Source organism: Solea senegalensis, unplaced genomic scaffold (genome assembly GCF_019176455.1).
Source record: "Solea senegalensis isolate Sse05_10M unplaced genomic scaffold, IFAPA_SoseM_1 scf7180000014041, whole genome shotgun sequence".
In the NCBI taxonomy this organism is placed as follows: domain Eukaryota; kingdom Metazoa; phylum Chordata; class Actinopteri; order Pleuronectiformes; family Soleidae; genus Solea; species Solea senegalensis.
The window spans coordinates 47296-65920 of NW_025320948.1; the positions used below are offsets into that span (position 1 = coordinate 47296).

Genomic DNA, 18625 nt, shown 5'->3' on the forward strand with positions numbered 1-18625 from the left:
GGCAAATGATTAGATACAGATTACTGAAGAGAATTCCTGCAGGCTGACAATCAAATAACATTTTGTAAAATGAGATAAAAAAAAAAAAAAACTGGCCCTTAACTCACCAACCATGACCGTGGTAAAGCTCTGTGAGGGGTCAAAGGAGCATTTCCCCCTGCCGTCTTCAGGTCGACCAGTCAATGAGAAGTCAGTGAGGTTCTACAGGAGGAAGTGTCAGTTAAGCGGTTGCTGCATCGCTAAATGAGTCTGTGGAGGTTGAGGTTTCCAGTGATGGAGGAATTGAGCGTTGTTAACCTACCAAGTAGTCACACAGTGGTTGAAAGGCGTGCGTCCCACACACATACAAGCGCTCATCGTTGACCGCTTGTAGCACTCGAATGTAGTTCAGGCAGTCCTTCTGGAAACCAATGAGAATAAAAATACTCTAATGAAAGCCTATTTAATTATAACACTAAAGATCAAAAACAGTCAAGTGAACTTTAGTTCTAGAGCACATTTACAAACAACCAGGGTTGACCAAAGTGCTGAGACCGACCTCTTTCGACTTTCCTTTAAGCGCGCACATCGACACGGGGGTTTCTGCAACTTTCCACTGAACCTTGGTGGTTTAAATGAGAAATAAATTTTTTTTAGAAAAAAAAGAATCAAACGAATAATGAATAGAAGTTTATATCTGTTTGTTACAATCTGATTTGTCGTTTGATACCTTGTTGTTTCTGACGGTCACGTTCTTCTTGCTGAGCTGAAAGATGGCCTCCCTGGCTCCCACATACAGTGCGTCGCTTTTCTCGCTCAGCAACAGCGTGGAGTAGTTGAAGATCCCGGGCTCGGAAAACTCCATCAGATCTAAATCTGAGCACGAAACAATTTTCTCACATTACGTCAGCATCAAAAACAGCCAAAAAAAACCCATAAATGTCTCATTTTTACCAATGCATGTCTGTAGTGAATGTTAGTGTAAACACCAACTATGTCAACAGAAGGCCATCAAAACAAAACTGCAATGAGTGTGGGAGCCAAACTCGTTTCTGGACACATTTTCTGCCACTTTAAATGTCAGCGTGATGAACGGCAAATACAGTGGCCAGTTTGTGTTTGGGTGACTTTGGCTGTGCCAGGTGCAAGAGGGTTCAGGTTGCAGGTGCCTGGACATAAACACCACAATGATGAAAGCAAATACTCTCACTGACGGACTGACTGCAACTGTGACTGTGCAGCGGAGTGCGGTTAAACTTTGTTAAAGGGTGAGCTGTGCCGCTTCTAACAGAGAGACTGAATTACTGGAGCTATTTATGTAAACAGGAGCATGCAAACACAACGGCGTCTTGACAGTAAATGCCACAACCCAAGGGCCTGTGGTGAGACTGAAGCGAGTCTGCAGAGATAAATTAAGCGAGCAGGTGACGATACACGAGTCAACAGAGCGCGCTCATAGTTTAAGATATAATTAATTGTGGGTTTAAACTTCTGTTTATGGCAAGGAACAAGTAACAGGTGAAGATACACGAGTCAAAAGAGCGCGCTCATAGTTTAAGATACAATGAATTGTGGGTTTAAACTTCCTTTTTATGGCATGAAACAAGTAACAGGTGAAGATACACGAGTCGTAAGAGCGTGCTCATAGTTTGAGATATAATGAATTGTGGGTTACAAGAAGTACAAGAAACAGAAATATAAAATGTGATAAAACACTCAAAGCAATTGTGCATTATGTGCAAAATGATGTTTGCACGATGCATAAACATCATAGCGTTGATACTGAACCTTTGTTATAATGCTACTGAAGAAAATGATATTGTGAGAAACTGGCCTAACAGTATCTACAGTAGCAGCAGTAGTAGTAGCCAAGTGTTTAGACTTTGTGAAGCCAAAAGATTTGCATCTAAGCTTCAAAGAAACACCTTGTATTTTACTTGTACAAGTAAAAAAAACACAGATTAAAATTCAAGAGAGCTGCAGATTATATCTTTAATATGTCTGATTTGTCTGTGTAAGAGCAGGGATAAGGCATCATTGATTCCCAGGGTGTGGTTTCATTCTATATTTCTGTTCATTTTCTGTAAACCTTATTATTTTACCAGGATAATCCCATTGAGACAAATATCTTTTCTAAGGGCGTCCTGACCAAGAGGCAACATCGGCAAACACACATCAACAAAGAGAACTCATTCAAATAACAACAAGACAATAAGAGACATTAGAGAGCCTAACGACAGAAACCTACAATCATTTAGATTCTAATTCCTTTAGAATTCATTTAAAATGATCCAGAGTATCCAGAGATTGAGGGTGTTCTGTAGATTGTTCCAGTCTAAAAAGGAGCACAATACTGTAATGCCTTTTTACACTGGGGACAGAGAGTGTGTCCGCTCCGACTCTACCTCGACTAAGACGACAAAAAAAAAAAACTTGTACATCGCACTTATGACTAGCACTTCATAGTTTGATCAACTTAAAGCTCTTACTTACTTCTAGCTCTTATTTGTACCCAAATGTTTAAATGCACTTTTGTAAGTCGCTTTGGATAAAAGCGTCTGCTAAATGACATGTAATGTAATGTAATGTAATGTGTAAAGGTCCTGAGAGCACGCATCACGGACAACAGCCCACTCTTACCTTTATGAATGAGAGTCACTGCAGTCTCTCTTTTTCATTTACAGGACATCGTGTACATGGTTGCACCACCTCACCTTGGTGTCTCCAGGAGGTCCGAGGCACAGTAAGGGGTCCGTGGGTGGAGACTTCGAGGAGCAGACCCAGGAACACTCCCAGCACGCCAAATCCCATGTTCGACTCCGATGTCTTTGGAATCGTGAAGTTTCCTCTGCAAAAACACACACACACACACACACGGAGAGATGAAGCGACACATGTGGTGCACTCATCAAGCACTTTCCAGAGATGCAGAAATGACTCGAGATCCTCACAGCCTGGTAATGTGCAGCACAGATATGCTAAGAGCGGCCGGGCAACAGATCCACTTCCCTCACACTGCGAGCTGGCAGAACTGACTCATCCTCTTTTGTATCACTCAGGGTCAGTAGAGCGCGTCGCACGCATCAGAGATGATCTGCTGGACTCAAAACTGTGTGTGATGAAAACCACTTCCTCTTCAAATAAGGTAACGTGTCTAATTTTGTTTTTCACATGTGAAATACAGAAGAAGAACCAGTGTTACTGAAACTGAGAGGGGGTGTCGATAATTAGATTAGCAATCAATAGGCCCTTTTTAAAAAAAAAAGCACAGGTGTTAGGGATAACATTAACGAGGTAGTGAGGAAGCTACATGCAAATCAGCCTTCGTTAATCTGATGATCCACACCTGTGCCTATAGCGACCAGTCATGAACAAAGCGTCTGTTGTTTTTCACACAGAAATCACCTTTTACTGGTTCAAGATTCATCATATGTGGAGCTAATGTTTCACACAGACAAACATGATGGCCTTCTGTGAGCTGGATAATGAAATGAGTCAATACACATGCGGTTTTCATTTTCTGTAGGGACGTTTCTCTGTTCGTCTTCAAGGAAACTGAGCTGTGTTCAGTGAAAGCCCATCCACACGAGGAACCAGCGCTTCTCACGTCCTTTCCCTTAGTGTTCATGAATCAACTTGAGACACCACAAAAAAGGGAAGTGTGCTCTCAATGAGACTTTGGCAAGTTTTCATACTTTATTCAGAACATGAAATGTGGGGGTTTGGTCATTCCTGTTGTCGTTACCCTGCCTCTGTTTAATCTGTGTGAACAGAAGTGACAGAAGACTGAATTTGTACGCGGTTGCGTCCTTGAAGCGATACTACGCAAAATGTCAAAATGCGATTCTGGAAGATTCAAAACGGGAGTTCAAAATAAGTCATAAGTGTGACCAGTAACCACTCGCGAATGACACAGAAGGACAGATGCGCCACTCCAGCGGAGAAGCCAGAGAGCGTCTTACACAAAGAAAAGTCACACACTTTTGTCTGACGTGCAGTTAACACTGAACTTTAAACACCTCAGGCTTAAGAAAATCCCCCTTTTATTATAAAACACATTATTCTACAGGGGGCTATTGTTAAGAAACAGTCGTAGGTGTATCTGTTTGCCTCTGCCGGTGACGACGGCCATGACGGTGACAATAATGGTGATGACGACAGCATTCCGGGTAGGGCTGGTATCTGTTCATATCAGGTGTGTGTGTGTGTGTGTGTGTGTTGTTTTCCATGTGCCAATTTGCAGAGCATCATGGTTTCTCTTGTCTTTTAACAGCTCTCGCTCTCTGCTTGTGCACTCACCTCAGAGTCAGGATGTGCCAGATAAGGCCTCCATTAAGGTTCCCTGTGCTCAGTGTGTTTATGCGAGTGTTGAAATTATCCAGACCCACCGTGGGACACGGTGTCACGTTCAATAAAACCTGAATATGTCCCATCGAAAGCCGGGCACTTTCAAATGCACGTCACTGCAGATCATCAAGACTGGTACAACCTAATTAAATTAACTTATAATGAATAGTAATCTTTGATTGTTTAGCACACAAAGGTCTCACATTGAAGTGTGAAGTGAAGTGCTGCTTTCCAAGTCTCACATATGGAGAATCTGGTTTTTATCACAGATGACATTTTGGCATTTTGTTGAGACTGCCCCCTTTTTTTTTTCTTTTTTTTTTGGAAAAAAAAATAAAGACAAAATAGAACAATCCATGTTTTAAGTCACCAGTTTTAGGTCAACAGAAAAGCTGGGGCGAGAGCATGGGCTTTACAGCTTATGTTAAATATTAAAATAAATCTCTAAACCTGTCCCACTTTTAAAAAAAACATGCTGCGTTTGCCAAACTCACTGCACTCACTGCACATGCTAAATAATCTTGAGGTCGGTTTTTTCACGACTAACTTAAAATTATTCTGACGTGGACGAAGACCGATTACCTCCCTTGGCTAAATATTACACACACACACTGACTGAGAAAGTGAGGTAATTTAATCATAAGGCTTCCTTTCCTCTTGATCCACTCATGTGCCAGAAGTGTTTGGAGGATTCCAGCACAAGTTTGGCCTTGTATCCTGACATCACTCACATTTAATACCAATGCATTTGGCTTCTTGCAATACTAAAACATAAATGGAACGAACGAAATAGCAACAAGCAGAAGGAAGGAAGGAAGGAAGGAAGGAGGGCGTGTCTGACTGGTCAGTGGATTTGCTTCACTTTCCTGGGGAGAGTAAAATGATCCAGCACAGAACAGGTAATTCTGGTTTTTGAAGACGCTCAGGTACCTGCAGCACACCTCCGCAAAATGGGTGGGCCGGGCACACGGAGGAAGGGATTAAAGGTTATCGGATGTCTTGTAAGACGAGATTCGAGATGAGAAAACAAAAATCACGCACGGGAACCGAGGGCCTGTTTCACCATGTTTGAACGACATGGATCTATTTTGCATTTAAGCAACAGCAGAGACTTATTATGACATGCAATGAATGAAACGACCTAAAATACTTTGTGATAAAAGCCAAATGTAATGCTATTGATGTTTTATTAGGTAATATGTCCTTTTTTTTCCCCCCCACTGAAATCACAGAGCAAATGATAAGGTCAGAATAAATCAATCATTTCGAGCCGGTTTGTAGTGACCTCGTATTCATCAATCGGTCGCCCTGCTGAGGGAGTAATGTATCATATGGCACAGCATGTATAGACAATTTAACAAGGACAACCGCAGCCAAAGAAAAGGGGGCAGGACAATCATTGATTATTGATTTGTTTGTAAATGAGAACAAATGGCCCTAGAGGTTTGGACCGTCGAAATACTCGGACTGTTGATTTTTTTCATTTCAAGCAATTGAATCAGGCAGAGATGGAATTCCACCCCGGTTTCAGCACTAACCATGGACTCCGCTCTGCTATAGAGGGGTCAAACACACAAGGACCTATTGTTTAGTGAAGATGAGGGCAGCCTCCACGCCACTCCACTCCTCCCCCATCACATCCACATCATCACTGCAGCGCAGTCAACAATGAACCGAAAAAGAGCGGGAGAGAGAGAGAAGGAGAACTTCTTCTCCCTCTCATCCACGTCTTTTGCAGTCTCGCTAATCTAAATGCCAGGGCAGCTTAGCCGTGAGGCACGTTCCGAGCCAAACCAGTGTTTCCAAAGATCACACAAGCCCATGAGCTCTGGATGTGGAAGCTCCCTGTGAAGACAAGCCGCCAACTGTCTGAAGACGGCAGAATTAACTGTGATTGTGAAACAGATGCCGGGAGAAATAAATCCACGATAAAGGATATAGGGCAAAATTTATCTTGAATTGTTTTGAAAATAAATCTAGTAGCACGCTGCATAAATAACACCCTCAAATGAGACTTGTCCCTCTGTGTGTGTGTGTGCACTCCTGACGCTCTATCAATCTCGACACTATGTTCCCCGTTTAGAACGCAGCTTAAAAAAAGCTTCAAAACCCTTTGAGAGTCAGTGTTACAGTTGCAGAAAGAGTACGCTGGCATCTACTCTTTGCTGCCGAGAGATTTAGAGGAGTGACCGGACTGGGCCTGGGATATTTAAGACGGTTACCATGCTGGCAGGACTCTTTGAGCCTTTTGTGTTCCCCTCTCGGCTCCTTTGGCTGCGCAGGAAGGTTGACACCTGCTTGGGGCCTTGGGGTTCCCAGCACTGCGCTGTTAACTGGGCACAGATATTGGCAGATTGCCCACTGAAGACAGAGGACAGAGAGGGGGAACTGGAGCTCTGCCTATCTGTGCACCAACACTTTGACTGTTTCAATCAAGGAAAAAACACAACACTTTGGTGCAGCACAAACAAATCATCAACAGATTTCCCTGCCAGTTGAACTGATAATCAGGATCAATCACTGCGACTGTATACCTGTCGATCAGTTTTAGGCCAGTGCTGATGGGGATTCCTTAAAAACAGTCACTCTGGCAGAAGAAAATCAATTTCTTACTCAAGGCACGACCCTAATCCCAACTATAAGGACACAATACTGAACTGAAGCTCCACTTTTATATTATATTGCAAACATTACTCAGCCCTAATACAGATTTCCGAAAGAGAGAATTCAGTCAAGAAGCGCCACATCCTGTGAGCAGACAGTGTGGAGGAGGACACGGAGCGTGGTGGGGGTCGATGCGAGGGAATCGGACATTCACTCCATGCCAACGTTTCCAACCCCCCCACGTGTCTTGGCTCTTTTTCATGTCATCGCTCATCATCAAGTATCAATACACAGCGACGCTCTTCTTCCTCTTGCCGCAGGATGCCAAGAGCCCGCTTTTGGAGACTCTGACTGTTTGTGAAATACCAACGGGCCTGACCATGCACAAACAGGACTGTGTAATGGGGAAATATTCACTAAGCAGATCATTTTGTGGAAAGAATGTCTCTTTTGGCAGCTCGGCGCTTTATTTCCACACAGCGCTGCACATAAAATTTTGCTCCGTGTTGTTCTTCTGGGAGAAATTAACTTCTGCTGTTGTGGAGTCACTGTTTAGACACTCAGTAAAGGTTTACATCCAGAGGAGCAGTTGTTACGTCTACTAAGTCGGTTATGTCTTTGCTGGGGTTTGTCTGTGTGAGCAGTATTACTCAAAAAGTTAGGATTAGATTTTGGTGGTGATCCTGATTCACCTCATTAGTACAAGCACCAGTCGACCCACCTTCTGCAATACCTTCAACAGTGTATTGCTGATGACACATTTGCACAAGCGCACTTTGTATTACTGTAGTTACGCGATGGTTTGTGCTATCGGACAAATTCCAGCGGTTTTTGAAAGCTGGATATTACGGTAATTTCACTTGCGCTGTTTCAGGAAGCTGGCGAGTCAGCATCTTTGTCGCCAGAGAGGAAGAACACCTGTACATAGTTTCCATTTTTTTGGCCTATTTTTGCACATTGAGAGACAAAGAAACATTGAGAGACTCAAAATATGTAGTTTTATACTGTTCATTTGCACAAATTCAAATTTAACATGCTAAAAATCTGTTGTTTGTGTACAACTGCAGTGTTTTTCAAAAAAAAGAAGTTTTTCTTTAATTTTAAATTGTTAAAACAGTATTTTAACATGCCGTAAATTGTCAATAACTGACAGATATTGAAAGTTATTCTGGAAAAATGGGCGTGTTAAAGGGTTAACTATACTTTCTTAGTTGTATGGCTGCTGACATAAGGACCATGTACCCATCCAGCCATGGAAGTGGTGATAATGCAGAACCAGCAGCTTACGATAACTCAACCTCTCTTCCCCTTCCCCTTAATTTCTCTGTAATAGTTGGTTGCCCTAATGCAAAAGTGCATCCGCTACCCTGCACAGTCTTATGCACATTTGGATGTGTGAAAATCAGGTCGATGAATGCGCTTGTTGTCTGCAGGTGCCACAAAAACAGATAAGCAGTGGTGTGGTTGCGTTGCGTCGGCAGTGTTTGCAGGACTCCGAGTACTTCAGTGCGTGGCCTCACATTCTCCCAGGGTATTATGAGTTATTTGGAGCCAGGCCTGTATGAGAAAGTGAGAGCGAGGAGCCTTCACTGGAAACAAAATACTGCGACCAGTGAAAACGACACACTGATGGGCACAGATGTCTCCTCCAATGTCATTTACAGATTAATGGAGTTTGGCTATAGATGTAAAATGACCTAAAATGGAAGGAGAACACTTTTAAAGGGCTACTGAATGACTTGGAGTGACAAACTTTTGATGTTTTTAACTGCTTTTAATGTCACTAAGCCGACATTTGTTGAGCCCTTGTACTTTTATCCATTGACTGTGTATTTATCTCTTACATTTACAGTATGGTATGATGATTATGGTGTCTGTAACTTGTAAAGTGTGCTGCTGCTGCTGCCTGTCTTGACCAGGACACTCTTGTAAAAGAGATTCTTAATCTCAGTGAGACTTGTCCTGGTCAAGCCTGCTCACACGTGTACATGATAATGTCAACTGTGGATATTAAGTCCCTGTTATAAGATAAGGCCGTGACCAGGGGCCCATCCCGAAATACTAACAGCTACATCCGACTTCTGGGTTGTGTTGTCCTGAAGGCTGATGAACCGTTTTTGACATTTAGAAAGTCGAGGCTTTATATATATATATATATATATATATATATATATATATATATATATATATATATACAGATGGGGTTTGCATGTTGTCCTGTGGTTGTTTGGAGTCTAAGACGCCGGAAGGTGTGAGTGTTGATGGTTGTCTGACGAGCGACCCGTCAACACTGTAGACTGCCAACACACTCAAAGACTAAGGGTGGATTAAAAACCACAGATCTTTGTTTGTTGGTGATTTTTTATTCCCTGTGCCGACATGACCCACAAGAGAGTCTGCATGGTCTGAGGTTCAGTGGGGTTGTATTGATGTCGCTAAATGGGGCTTAAAGGTTAGGGCTGGACAAAAGACCTTTTAAAATCAGTCCATCTTGATAATCATCATCATGATAAATGTCAAATTATAAATAAATAAAGACTAATTTCTACTTACATTGAGTAAACCTCAGGTCAGTGGTCTCAAACTTGTGCCACCCCCCGTCCATTTCATACGGCCCGCCACTCAATGTCAAGTAATGTTTTGTATTTTTATACATTTTTTATTCACAGATTAATTATGCCCCATGAATTACTTTTTTTATTGTGAATTACTGTATATTTACAGTATACCGTGGAATATTGCGATATAGTTTTGAGCTCATATCACCCACATCACCCTTTTCATCATACGACCGGCCCCGTCCTGAGAAACCCCTGCTCTAAATTGTTGTTTTAAAAAAATATCAACAGATCTGGCACGACATAAACATTAGATCGATATGTTAAAAATGTCTAACATTACGACTGCAAAAATGTTATATTCCAAAGTATTGAATTATTATCCAGGCCAGAGATGAGGGGTGGGATTCTAGAGCCTCCTCTTCTCTGTAACTGCACTCACCATAAATAATTTATTCAAGTCTCAAACATCATCTTTAGCCTGTATATAGACTCTTCCCACTAAGCTTCCCAAAGTGCCCGTATGTTTCACTGTGAAATTCGGTTGCTTCCCTTTTCAAATTGTCTAGATAAATGAATACAACAGATAAATCCACAGCGTTGGTCCAAACCATCCACAATTCGCTGGAGATCAACATAAGCCGCGTGTTGTAAAAGTGCAAAGCCACCGTGTCAGAGCCACATAGTCATCGGAAACCCGGCGAACAGCTGTATAGACCCCCCACTGCACAGCTGACTACTGGTCACATGTAAAAAGGGAAATCTATAAACTGCAACACATGATGCAGCAGTCATCGTGGTAATTCACACGGAGAGGACAAATTCAACTTTCAAAAACACTCATCAAAGATATAACATTGTGACCTACAGTGTGAAATCCTGATCATGAAATGATTTCACATATTTTGCGCTGGATGACAACAAAGAGCACGTGGTGCTCATTTCTGACGCATAACCAGCTGAATACGGAATCTATAATATTTCTCGTTGTGCTGAGAAGAAGTAGGTGGAGTTCAAATCTAGGTAAAGCGTCAATAACCAGCTCAATGTCTAAGAAAAGAGCTAGTGTGAAGGCAACACTACACACAGGAGGTAAAATGGAAACTCTCCTATATAATTACTAGTTGTAGGGTCCCTGCTGAACTAGCATGTCGACCTACAGTGGCCACAGCAAAGGCAAATGAGGGGTCAGGTCTAGTAAAGGGTATATTTAGTCTGTTGATGGCAAGCTTTTTTAAAAACAACACACCCTTTCCCTGAGTCACATGGTGCTGGAAGATTTGAAAAACTTCCCTATAAACATACAGGCGAGCGAAGCACGCTAACTACAGGAACAAGGACTGCTGTGTGGTGTTCCCCATCTTAAGTACCCAATATGCCTCTGTAGTCTAACATGAAAACATAATCACCATGCACGCTTTTCTTTTAATTAAAAGGAGGGGGAAATCAAAAACAACCAAAAAAACATGTCGAGGAGAGTTTTACAATGGACATCTGCAAAGGCAAAAAAAAAAGGAAGGAATTTAGATTTGGGGACCACGAGAAATGAAGCCGGATGTGAAAATGTCATTTAAAGCCCTTCAGTTTTTCAGATGACAAAGTAAGCGGTTTACTGGAGCCGTTCATGGGATTTCTCAGTCAGTGTGTTTACATGCATGTTAAATGTCTAAGGCAATAATTCAGTTTTCTTAAAGTCATGTAAACATGTTAGTCAAAATCTTAGTCTTAGTCTTAGTCGGACTAACATACCTGAATAATGTGTACGCTTCGTCGGACTGGAGTCGGACTTGGCGTTGTGCGGCGTTGTGCGGCGTAAGATCTAATCTAATTTATATCCCGATTAACATGTGCACCAGGTACGAAACATAAGAGAACCACAGCTTGATCCATCTCACGTCCATCTCGCCGTTTGCCGTTTGTTTTTCTGCGACGTGAAGGTCAATAGGAAACTGATTCAACACGCACTACCTTATGGAGAGATACAGCGCCACCTAGGGAGGTGTTTTCCGATTGTCCGTCTTAGTCAGACTACGGCCATAGCTCCATTAAACTGCTGAGTGTTTCTTTGTATATAAAATATTGCCCAAGCTCTATTTATCGATAGCAAATGACCTTTATATATTATATATATACATTTTTTTAAAAAAAATCAGTTTTATAGTGCCCATAGATAAAAGAAGGAGCCAGACAACAGCGACCAAAACAACATTCATTCCAGTACATTTCTTGGAGTGATGACACTGATATTATGCTTTGTCAGCGTTAAGATTCAGATATTTTAAGTTAACTAATGGTGGGAAGACTCGTTTATTTGAATTGAGGATTTTGTCTCTGTAGGATATACAGTTAGTCTGGTGATAAGATAAGATATTGTTCATTCTGAATGTTGTTTACTCTTTAATTAAGAAAAGTAAAGTACGTACGTGACAATTGCTTTCATAATAAGCACCTAAGAGTGAAAATACACAGTTTTCATTCATGTCAGGCTGAATATGGTAAAGTTAATAGTTGAAGGTCACACGGCAGCCACCACACAGAGAAAAAGTTTTAAACCTTTCACTTGATATAGTTTCCTTGAGGCTATACTGTGATGCCAGCCAGGCCTTGGGGCGTATATTGTGGGACTATATTTGGGAGGCTGCAAAAATCCCAGCTGAAGGCCTTGTGGTGAGTGGTTATGACATTGGTGGTAGTTGTTTGAACAGCCATAGTTAAGGGGCCGGTGACTTAGTTGCCTTTTTTTACAAGCAGCAGATAAAGCAGAAAGTAACAAACAAGAAAAGTATTCTTCAAATTGCAGGTTTACCACCAGTCAGAGGACATGACATGAGGGAGCCGTAAAAACCATTGAATCCTGCTACGTTTTCTCCTTTTCTGCCTTTAATAGGAACTTCCTTTCTCCTGGCCCTTTTATCCCAGCGCAGTCTTCAGCAGGCACTGATTTCATGGTGGTAATTTTGGCCAGCAGAGACAAAAACCTCCTTTGGAGTGTTGTGAGAAAACTCACCCCCATCACCCACAGGCTGCCACAACACTAACAGTGTGTCCCTCCTGAACTTGGCATACCAGGAGATAAGAGACGCAGATTTCCCCGTTCCCAGACGCAGCACGCGGACAGAAAAACATCACAAAGCCGAGACCTGAAACTATGAACACAAATCTCTCAGGTTTTCTATGATCTGTTCAGCAGGTTTGGGGCTAATCCAATAATTTTGGGAGTAATGGATGAAAAAAATGCACGGACAGCACTGTTAAAAACACAGTGTCTGCCAGGTCTTTCCTACTGAATGACTTCTTGGCCAGGTCTTTCATAAAATGAGAGAAATGTACCTGGTTAAAGGATAAATACATAGTTTTAGCTGTGATTACTAAATAAATATCATGTGAGCTGACGCCTTTACAATAACAAGAGCCTGGAAAAGGCTGTCACATTTTTCAAATGAAGTTTTAATGTCTCAGGTGCAATAAATGTAGAACGTAGAAGGCGTTATTTGCGGTATTGCACTGTGTTTTATACATACATATGGAGCAATTTAATTGTTTTTTTATATATATAATGTATAATTTTTACAAGAGTGTTTAGGTGATGGGGATCTATTTTCTCTAACAAGCTTAAAATGATGTGTTCTTTGGCTTTGCAAATACCATGGCTACTATAAAAAGTTGCAAGCCATTTGCAGACATAGTAACTTTTTTCACAGTGTTGCTTCGACTAGAATGATAGAAGTTTGACAGAGCTGCCGTGCCTAGTTACAGTTGCTAAGCTACGACCGGCGATCGCTGTTCACTGAGAGGGTTTAAAGAACGGTCAATAGCAGAGCAAAGCTACAGGAGCAGGGTTTTTCTGTCAAAGAGGCCACTTAAAGCAGGCAGCTGCATGTGCATACACAATGTCTGTCACTAAAACATTATTATATATAATTAAGACAGCACAGGCTATCAGTTTGCCGCTTAACTTAAGCAGGAAAGGAAAACCAAAATCACATGGTGGAGGCAAATTACACAATGATTGGCAAAATAAAAAGGGAAAGGATCACTTCAAAAAGCACCAAAGCCAAGAGGATTCAGATCAGGTGGATTTGTCCAGGTGTGGTCATGCAAGAGGGAGCAAAAACAAAAGGGGGAAGAAAAAAGAAGGAGTGAAGCCCTGGAGTGGTTACAGGGAGAGTTGGAGCAGCGTGCAGCGTTCGTGCTGAAGCATGCAGACCAGTGAGGTGCAGTGTCAGGCCACACCGTAAAAAAAAAAAAAGGGGAGGGAGAGGAGTAAAGTTTCTGACCTGTGGCTCCTTACAAGACGCGACGCTCTTCCACCGGAGAGAATTATAAAATCCTCAAGCTAGGGGGGAGGGAGGGAGGGGGAGAAGACAGACAGATCAGAACAGTTATGTGTACCCGTGTTGGTACAGTATATGTGCAGCTGAACAGGAGGGAGGAAGCAGTTTGCGCGTGTGTGTGTGTGTGTGTGTGCTGAGTTTGCACGTGTGGTTTGTCGTCTAGACCACGGTGGAGACACAGATGATGATGAAATAACGCAAACGTACAATGCACAACAACACATCTGCAAGGTAAACATCATGGGGAAGGTGAAAACAGTTATATACACACATTATTGCATGATTTCTGTCACAATATTGTGCTGACCTTTCATAACAGGGACAGATGAATAATAAACATTAACTTGTCACTCTTAAAACGTTCTGTGATATGAGAAAATAAGTAATAGAAAGAAGCTGGAAAATACATTTGTTTTTCTTTTAGGTGCATGAATACAATACTTTATAAAGCCTTTTTCACACTGACATTAGCAGGTAAACCTAGGAGGGGTTTTCCAACACTGGTGAACCCATAAAAACGGCGATTAACAGTGGGCTGGGATGCCCTGTGGTGTTTCTTCACCCCTGCATGAAATACGACTTCACAAACACATGAGGAAACAAAACAAGTGGTTACAGTGGCAAGTATATTATTATGATACCTTTTTTGACCCAATTAAAACAAAAGTCAAGTAAGATGGAGTTAGATTTTACAACAAAACACTGAGCATTGTCCCAAGCTGTAAAAAGTAAACGTTTGCCAAAAATGAAGCAGATGAGACAGAAAAGTGTTCACCTGGGACTCGAGCCTCTCTTGGATCAACAACACAGGAATATTCCCTCGATTTTCCAGCTTGTGAAGGACAATCTATAGATTTAAAAAACCCTTTTTACATCAAACCTAGCACAGCTTCAAACAGGACACGTCCATCAATCCCGAAATGCTAGATATTATCCACTACATATCTACCTGTCCTTATATCTGTCATCGCTGTTCATCTAAGAAACTAGAAGTTCTAATGACATCAAAGGATCAACAAAGCCACATTCCTCTCAAGAATATTTACTCAATATTTACTCGGTTAACTCAGTACTGGCTCCTACAATGACGGTAGATTTTACAAACTGACAACACTGAGCATTGTCCCAAGCCGGTTAAAGTAAACTTTGCTAAAAACAGCCAAAAATATGAAGCAGACAAGTGTTCACCTGGGACCCTTAACCTCAACCCTAAAACCAGGTCTTAATCCTCAAAAAGCCCATTAAAGTTGTGTGGACCAGCCCTCTTTTATAAGGTAGTGTTTTCTTTCCTGTTTTTATCTTCTCACGTCTTTTAATATCATTAAATATCAAATAAAAGTACAGGTTTCGCCACAGGAGGAGTATGTTAGACTCCCTCCTGTGCAGAGCAAACCACTGCCTGGACAGAACAGGTCATTTCCACTGGCAGATAACCCATTTAAACTTGTTTGAAAACAGGGTTTTTTTGGGGGGCCAGAGGGAATGAGGTATAAGTCACAGGCAGGAAACATAGAAATACTCTGATTATCATTGCAACAGATGGTTGGATCTCATATTCATATCACTTTCCAGTTAGTTTCTTTCATCTGCTTCAAACCCTTCAAACAAGGCTGAATATCTTCAGCCTCCACAAGTGTGCACACTTTGTTCCCACAGTCTATCAGGGTCAAGAGAAACTGCACTAAATGATTCTTTTACTCTAAAAAGACCTTTGATTTAATCTGTAAAAAAATAAATAATTCTTCATGATGCTGCTGAAAATTAAACAAATAAAAGTCCCAGAACAATAACGGGGACAAATCTTCCACACAAGTGAATTCAGGTCACCCAAATCAACCCACATATGCAGATTCATTAGCATTTGCTTGACGGGTCAAGCTACTGTAATGCCCCCCGTTCTTCTGTATAAAAGAATAATCAGATTATGTTAAGCAGAGATGATGCACAACAGACGACAAACATCACTCACAGATGATCACATTAAACTCCTTATCTGTAGAAAAACCTACTCATTCCTCCGGTTTCACCATCACTATAGTAACCACTGCATCCTGTAACGAGTTAGATGTTGGGGAATATTCATCCACATTAAGATTGCTTGTCACATCTGCGGCCTGAAGTGACTCATATTCTATATTTTTCAACTCATGTGTAAGTTTCCGGGGCTGTGAAGACACAGAAATCCCATCGTTAATTCCAATTTTCAAGTCGGATTTTGCGTCACTCCAGCACGTGGTCTCACATGAGAACTATATCTAATGCAAGTTGGGACATGAATGAGAGCAATCGCATCAGAATCAATGCGGATTTCTGTCAACGCACAAAACAACAATGACTTTGCACATCGTGCAGTCATGTTCAGACAGAATTAAGATTCGAATCTCATTTGAACAATGTCATGAGCATCGTGAACATGCTGACCTTGAATAATAACCTGCCGTTTCGTGATACCAGAGGCCGCAGACAAGTTTACCATCTTATGGTTTTACTTCTTCATCCAGACTTCCCCATTCTGCGGTCACGTGAAATAAGTAAAATGTATATAAGCCAGCGCAAAACAAACAAGACAGCGAGTCCCCACGTCTCCTCGTCGTCCTCTGACGGCATCAATGGAGAAACTGAGAGAAGATGACAGTTGTGCAAGATTGATGAGCTGGGGGTCAAAGTGCGAATCCCCCTCGACATCCTTAGGAAGCACTCTGACTTGGCTTCCCTCGGCTCCCACAAAACCCTCTGACAGCTGATACAACATTTTCACCATGCACCCACGAATCCCAGTGACACCACGCCTTCACATGTCTCAATTCATTATGTTGCAACGGGGTGTCAGGTCTGGGTGCAAGCCCGGCGGGGCCCAAACCACACCCTTGGTGACACAGCGGTCTGGAGAGGGGACAGAGAGGAAGTGAAAATGTCACGGGTCTAAGGATTTTCCTTTAATTGATGAGTGGACTTGAATGAGGACCAGGAAACGCCTTTTTGAAGACTCTTCAAGGCAGCACAAATTCATTAAGGGCCCTACTTCAGAAGCTCAGCCTATGGTAAACATATTGACAGGATGGACTATTCAGCTCACTCCACTGTGACACCAGATTTGGAAAAAAAAAAGAAGGAGCCAGTATCCCATGACCACGACAATCTGTATCTCCAAGACAACAGTGGCTCCATTAACTTCCTAACTAATTCCTTGTTGCAAGGACCTACTTCAAAAATCTGCTAAGAAATTTACATGACAATCGCGACTAGGGCTGAGCAACATAATCCATATTATCATTATGCAACACTTAAGGCACCTAAATGACAGTTATGCCTCCGATATGTAAAATGTTTCTATGTTTAACTTCGTTTTCTGTCCATAAATAAAATGTTAAACCATAATAGCAGGTTTAACTTTCACTCACTATTGATATCAACTGATTAGACCCTTGATTTGAACCTGAATTGTTTATAGTTTTGGTTTCATTTGAATTTTCCTTCATTTTCAGATACAAACCATGATAGGCACAGTTCTTGGTTCAAACAAAGGCCACATTGTGTGTGAAAATGGAATCTAAATATTCACCCTCTATTGTGTTTTCATCGGTGCACAGCAGTGGTCGGCTGCGCGTCTTTGAAACCGGGGAAGCTCATTTCAGGCCCAGTTATTTATACATAAATTCTGCCCTCCTTTATTTCATGACATTTTAAAGGAAGCTGAGCTTCCCTTTGCTGTCGCAAGAGTTATCGCCTCTGGTGCACACAGTCACCTGAAACTAAGAATCGCTGCATTTTTATTATCCTCCACCCGCCCCCTTTGTGTCCGCCTCCGTGTTTCAACCACGGCCCAGGACAGACGAATCAAACTCGCCTTTCAATTTGCACGTTACCTGAAATCCACAAGAGATTCTCTTGTGCGATGCCATTGAATTCTGCTTTCTAAACAAGCGAGTGTAGACGTAAGGGGACCACACACACGTCAGACGCCTCAGGGACCGTGAATTTAAGTGCAGTCACCAAATCGTGGCAAACCATCGAGCTGTTAGTGAGACATTTCCATCTGGAAATGTGACTGCAACTAAGTGACACTGGCGTCTGTGTCAAAAATCCATGCAAATCCAAACATCTCGACTGATACAGAAACAACCACAGCACAGAGATACACAGGAGACTGGGGAAGGCCAAACAAAGTATCCCTAACCTTAACCTTAACCTAATGAAATCTCAGCCCTAAACTTAACCAGTTCCTCAGAGATGAGGTCCTGCCTCACGATGACCACGTTTTTCCTCCACGAGGACGTACCGGTCCTGACAAGGTCAGCGTTTATGCCAGAAATAACAAATTACACACACCCACAACCATATGCGCATCCATCCTTACTCTCCCATTGTAAACAATCCAAGTCCCTGACAGGGCTGCCAGCATGTGCACCACCACAGGTGGGGGAGGGAGGAAAAACGAGAGGGGCGTCGGGGAAGAGTGAGAAAACAGGCTTTAGGATGAGGGGAGACATTCAAGCCTGTAAATGCATACCGTGGTTGTAGGAAAGGAAACGGTGGACAAAGAGGAAGACAATTCTCCTTGTGAAAAACAAGAATGAAACCGTTGCATGAAAGACATATGATAGTATGGTTGGAGGGCATAAGGGAACATCATATTTTTCCATCTTGGTTTCATTCGTGTTTTTCCATACGAATAAAAAGGCACAGAGTGGGAAGTGAAATTCACAACTGAGTTTTAACGATTAGTTTTTTGGAAAATACCCTTATTCTGCAATGTAAGGGTTTTTTTGCAGGATATGGAAAATGCTCCCTCTCTGGATTTGG

At 42.0% G+C, this 18625-nt stretch overlaps 1 protein-coding gene across 4 annotated transcripts in view; it reads right to left on the reverse strand.

Moving 5' to 3' along the window:
• The window catches only part of sema4d (sema domain, immunoglobulin domain (Ig), transmembrane domain (TM) and short cytoplasmic domain, (semaphorin) 4D), a 37018-nt gene that overhangs the window by 7890 nt on the left and 10503 nt on the right, over nucleotides 1-18625 (reverse strand). For 2 of the 4 annotated variants that reach the window (XM_044015920.1, XM_044015921.1), the window contains exons 3-7: nucleotides 2694-2827; nucleotides 710-855; nucleotides 539-601; nucleotides 302-400; nucleotides 108-201 (exon numbers count right to left, since the gene is read on the reverse strand). In XM_044015920.1, the coding sequence (XP_043871855.1) occupies nucleotides 108-201; nucleotides 302-400; nucleotides 539-601; nucleotides 710-855; nucleotides 2694-2827 (536 nt within the window). Of the gene's footprint in view, nucleotides 1-107; nucleotides 202-301; nucleotides 401-538; nucleotides 602-709; nucleotides 856-2693; nucleotides 2828-2930; nucleotides 3210-13765; nucleotides 13825-18625 lie in introns of those variants that run through there. The other 2 variants (XM_044015922.1, XM_044015923.1) reach the window with 2 other exon arrangements.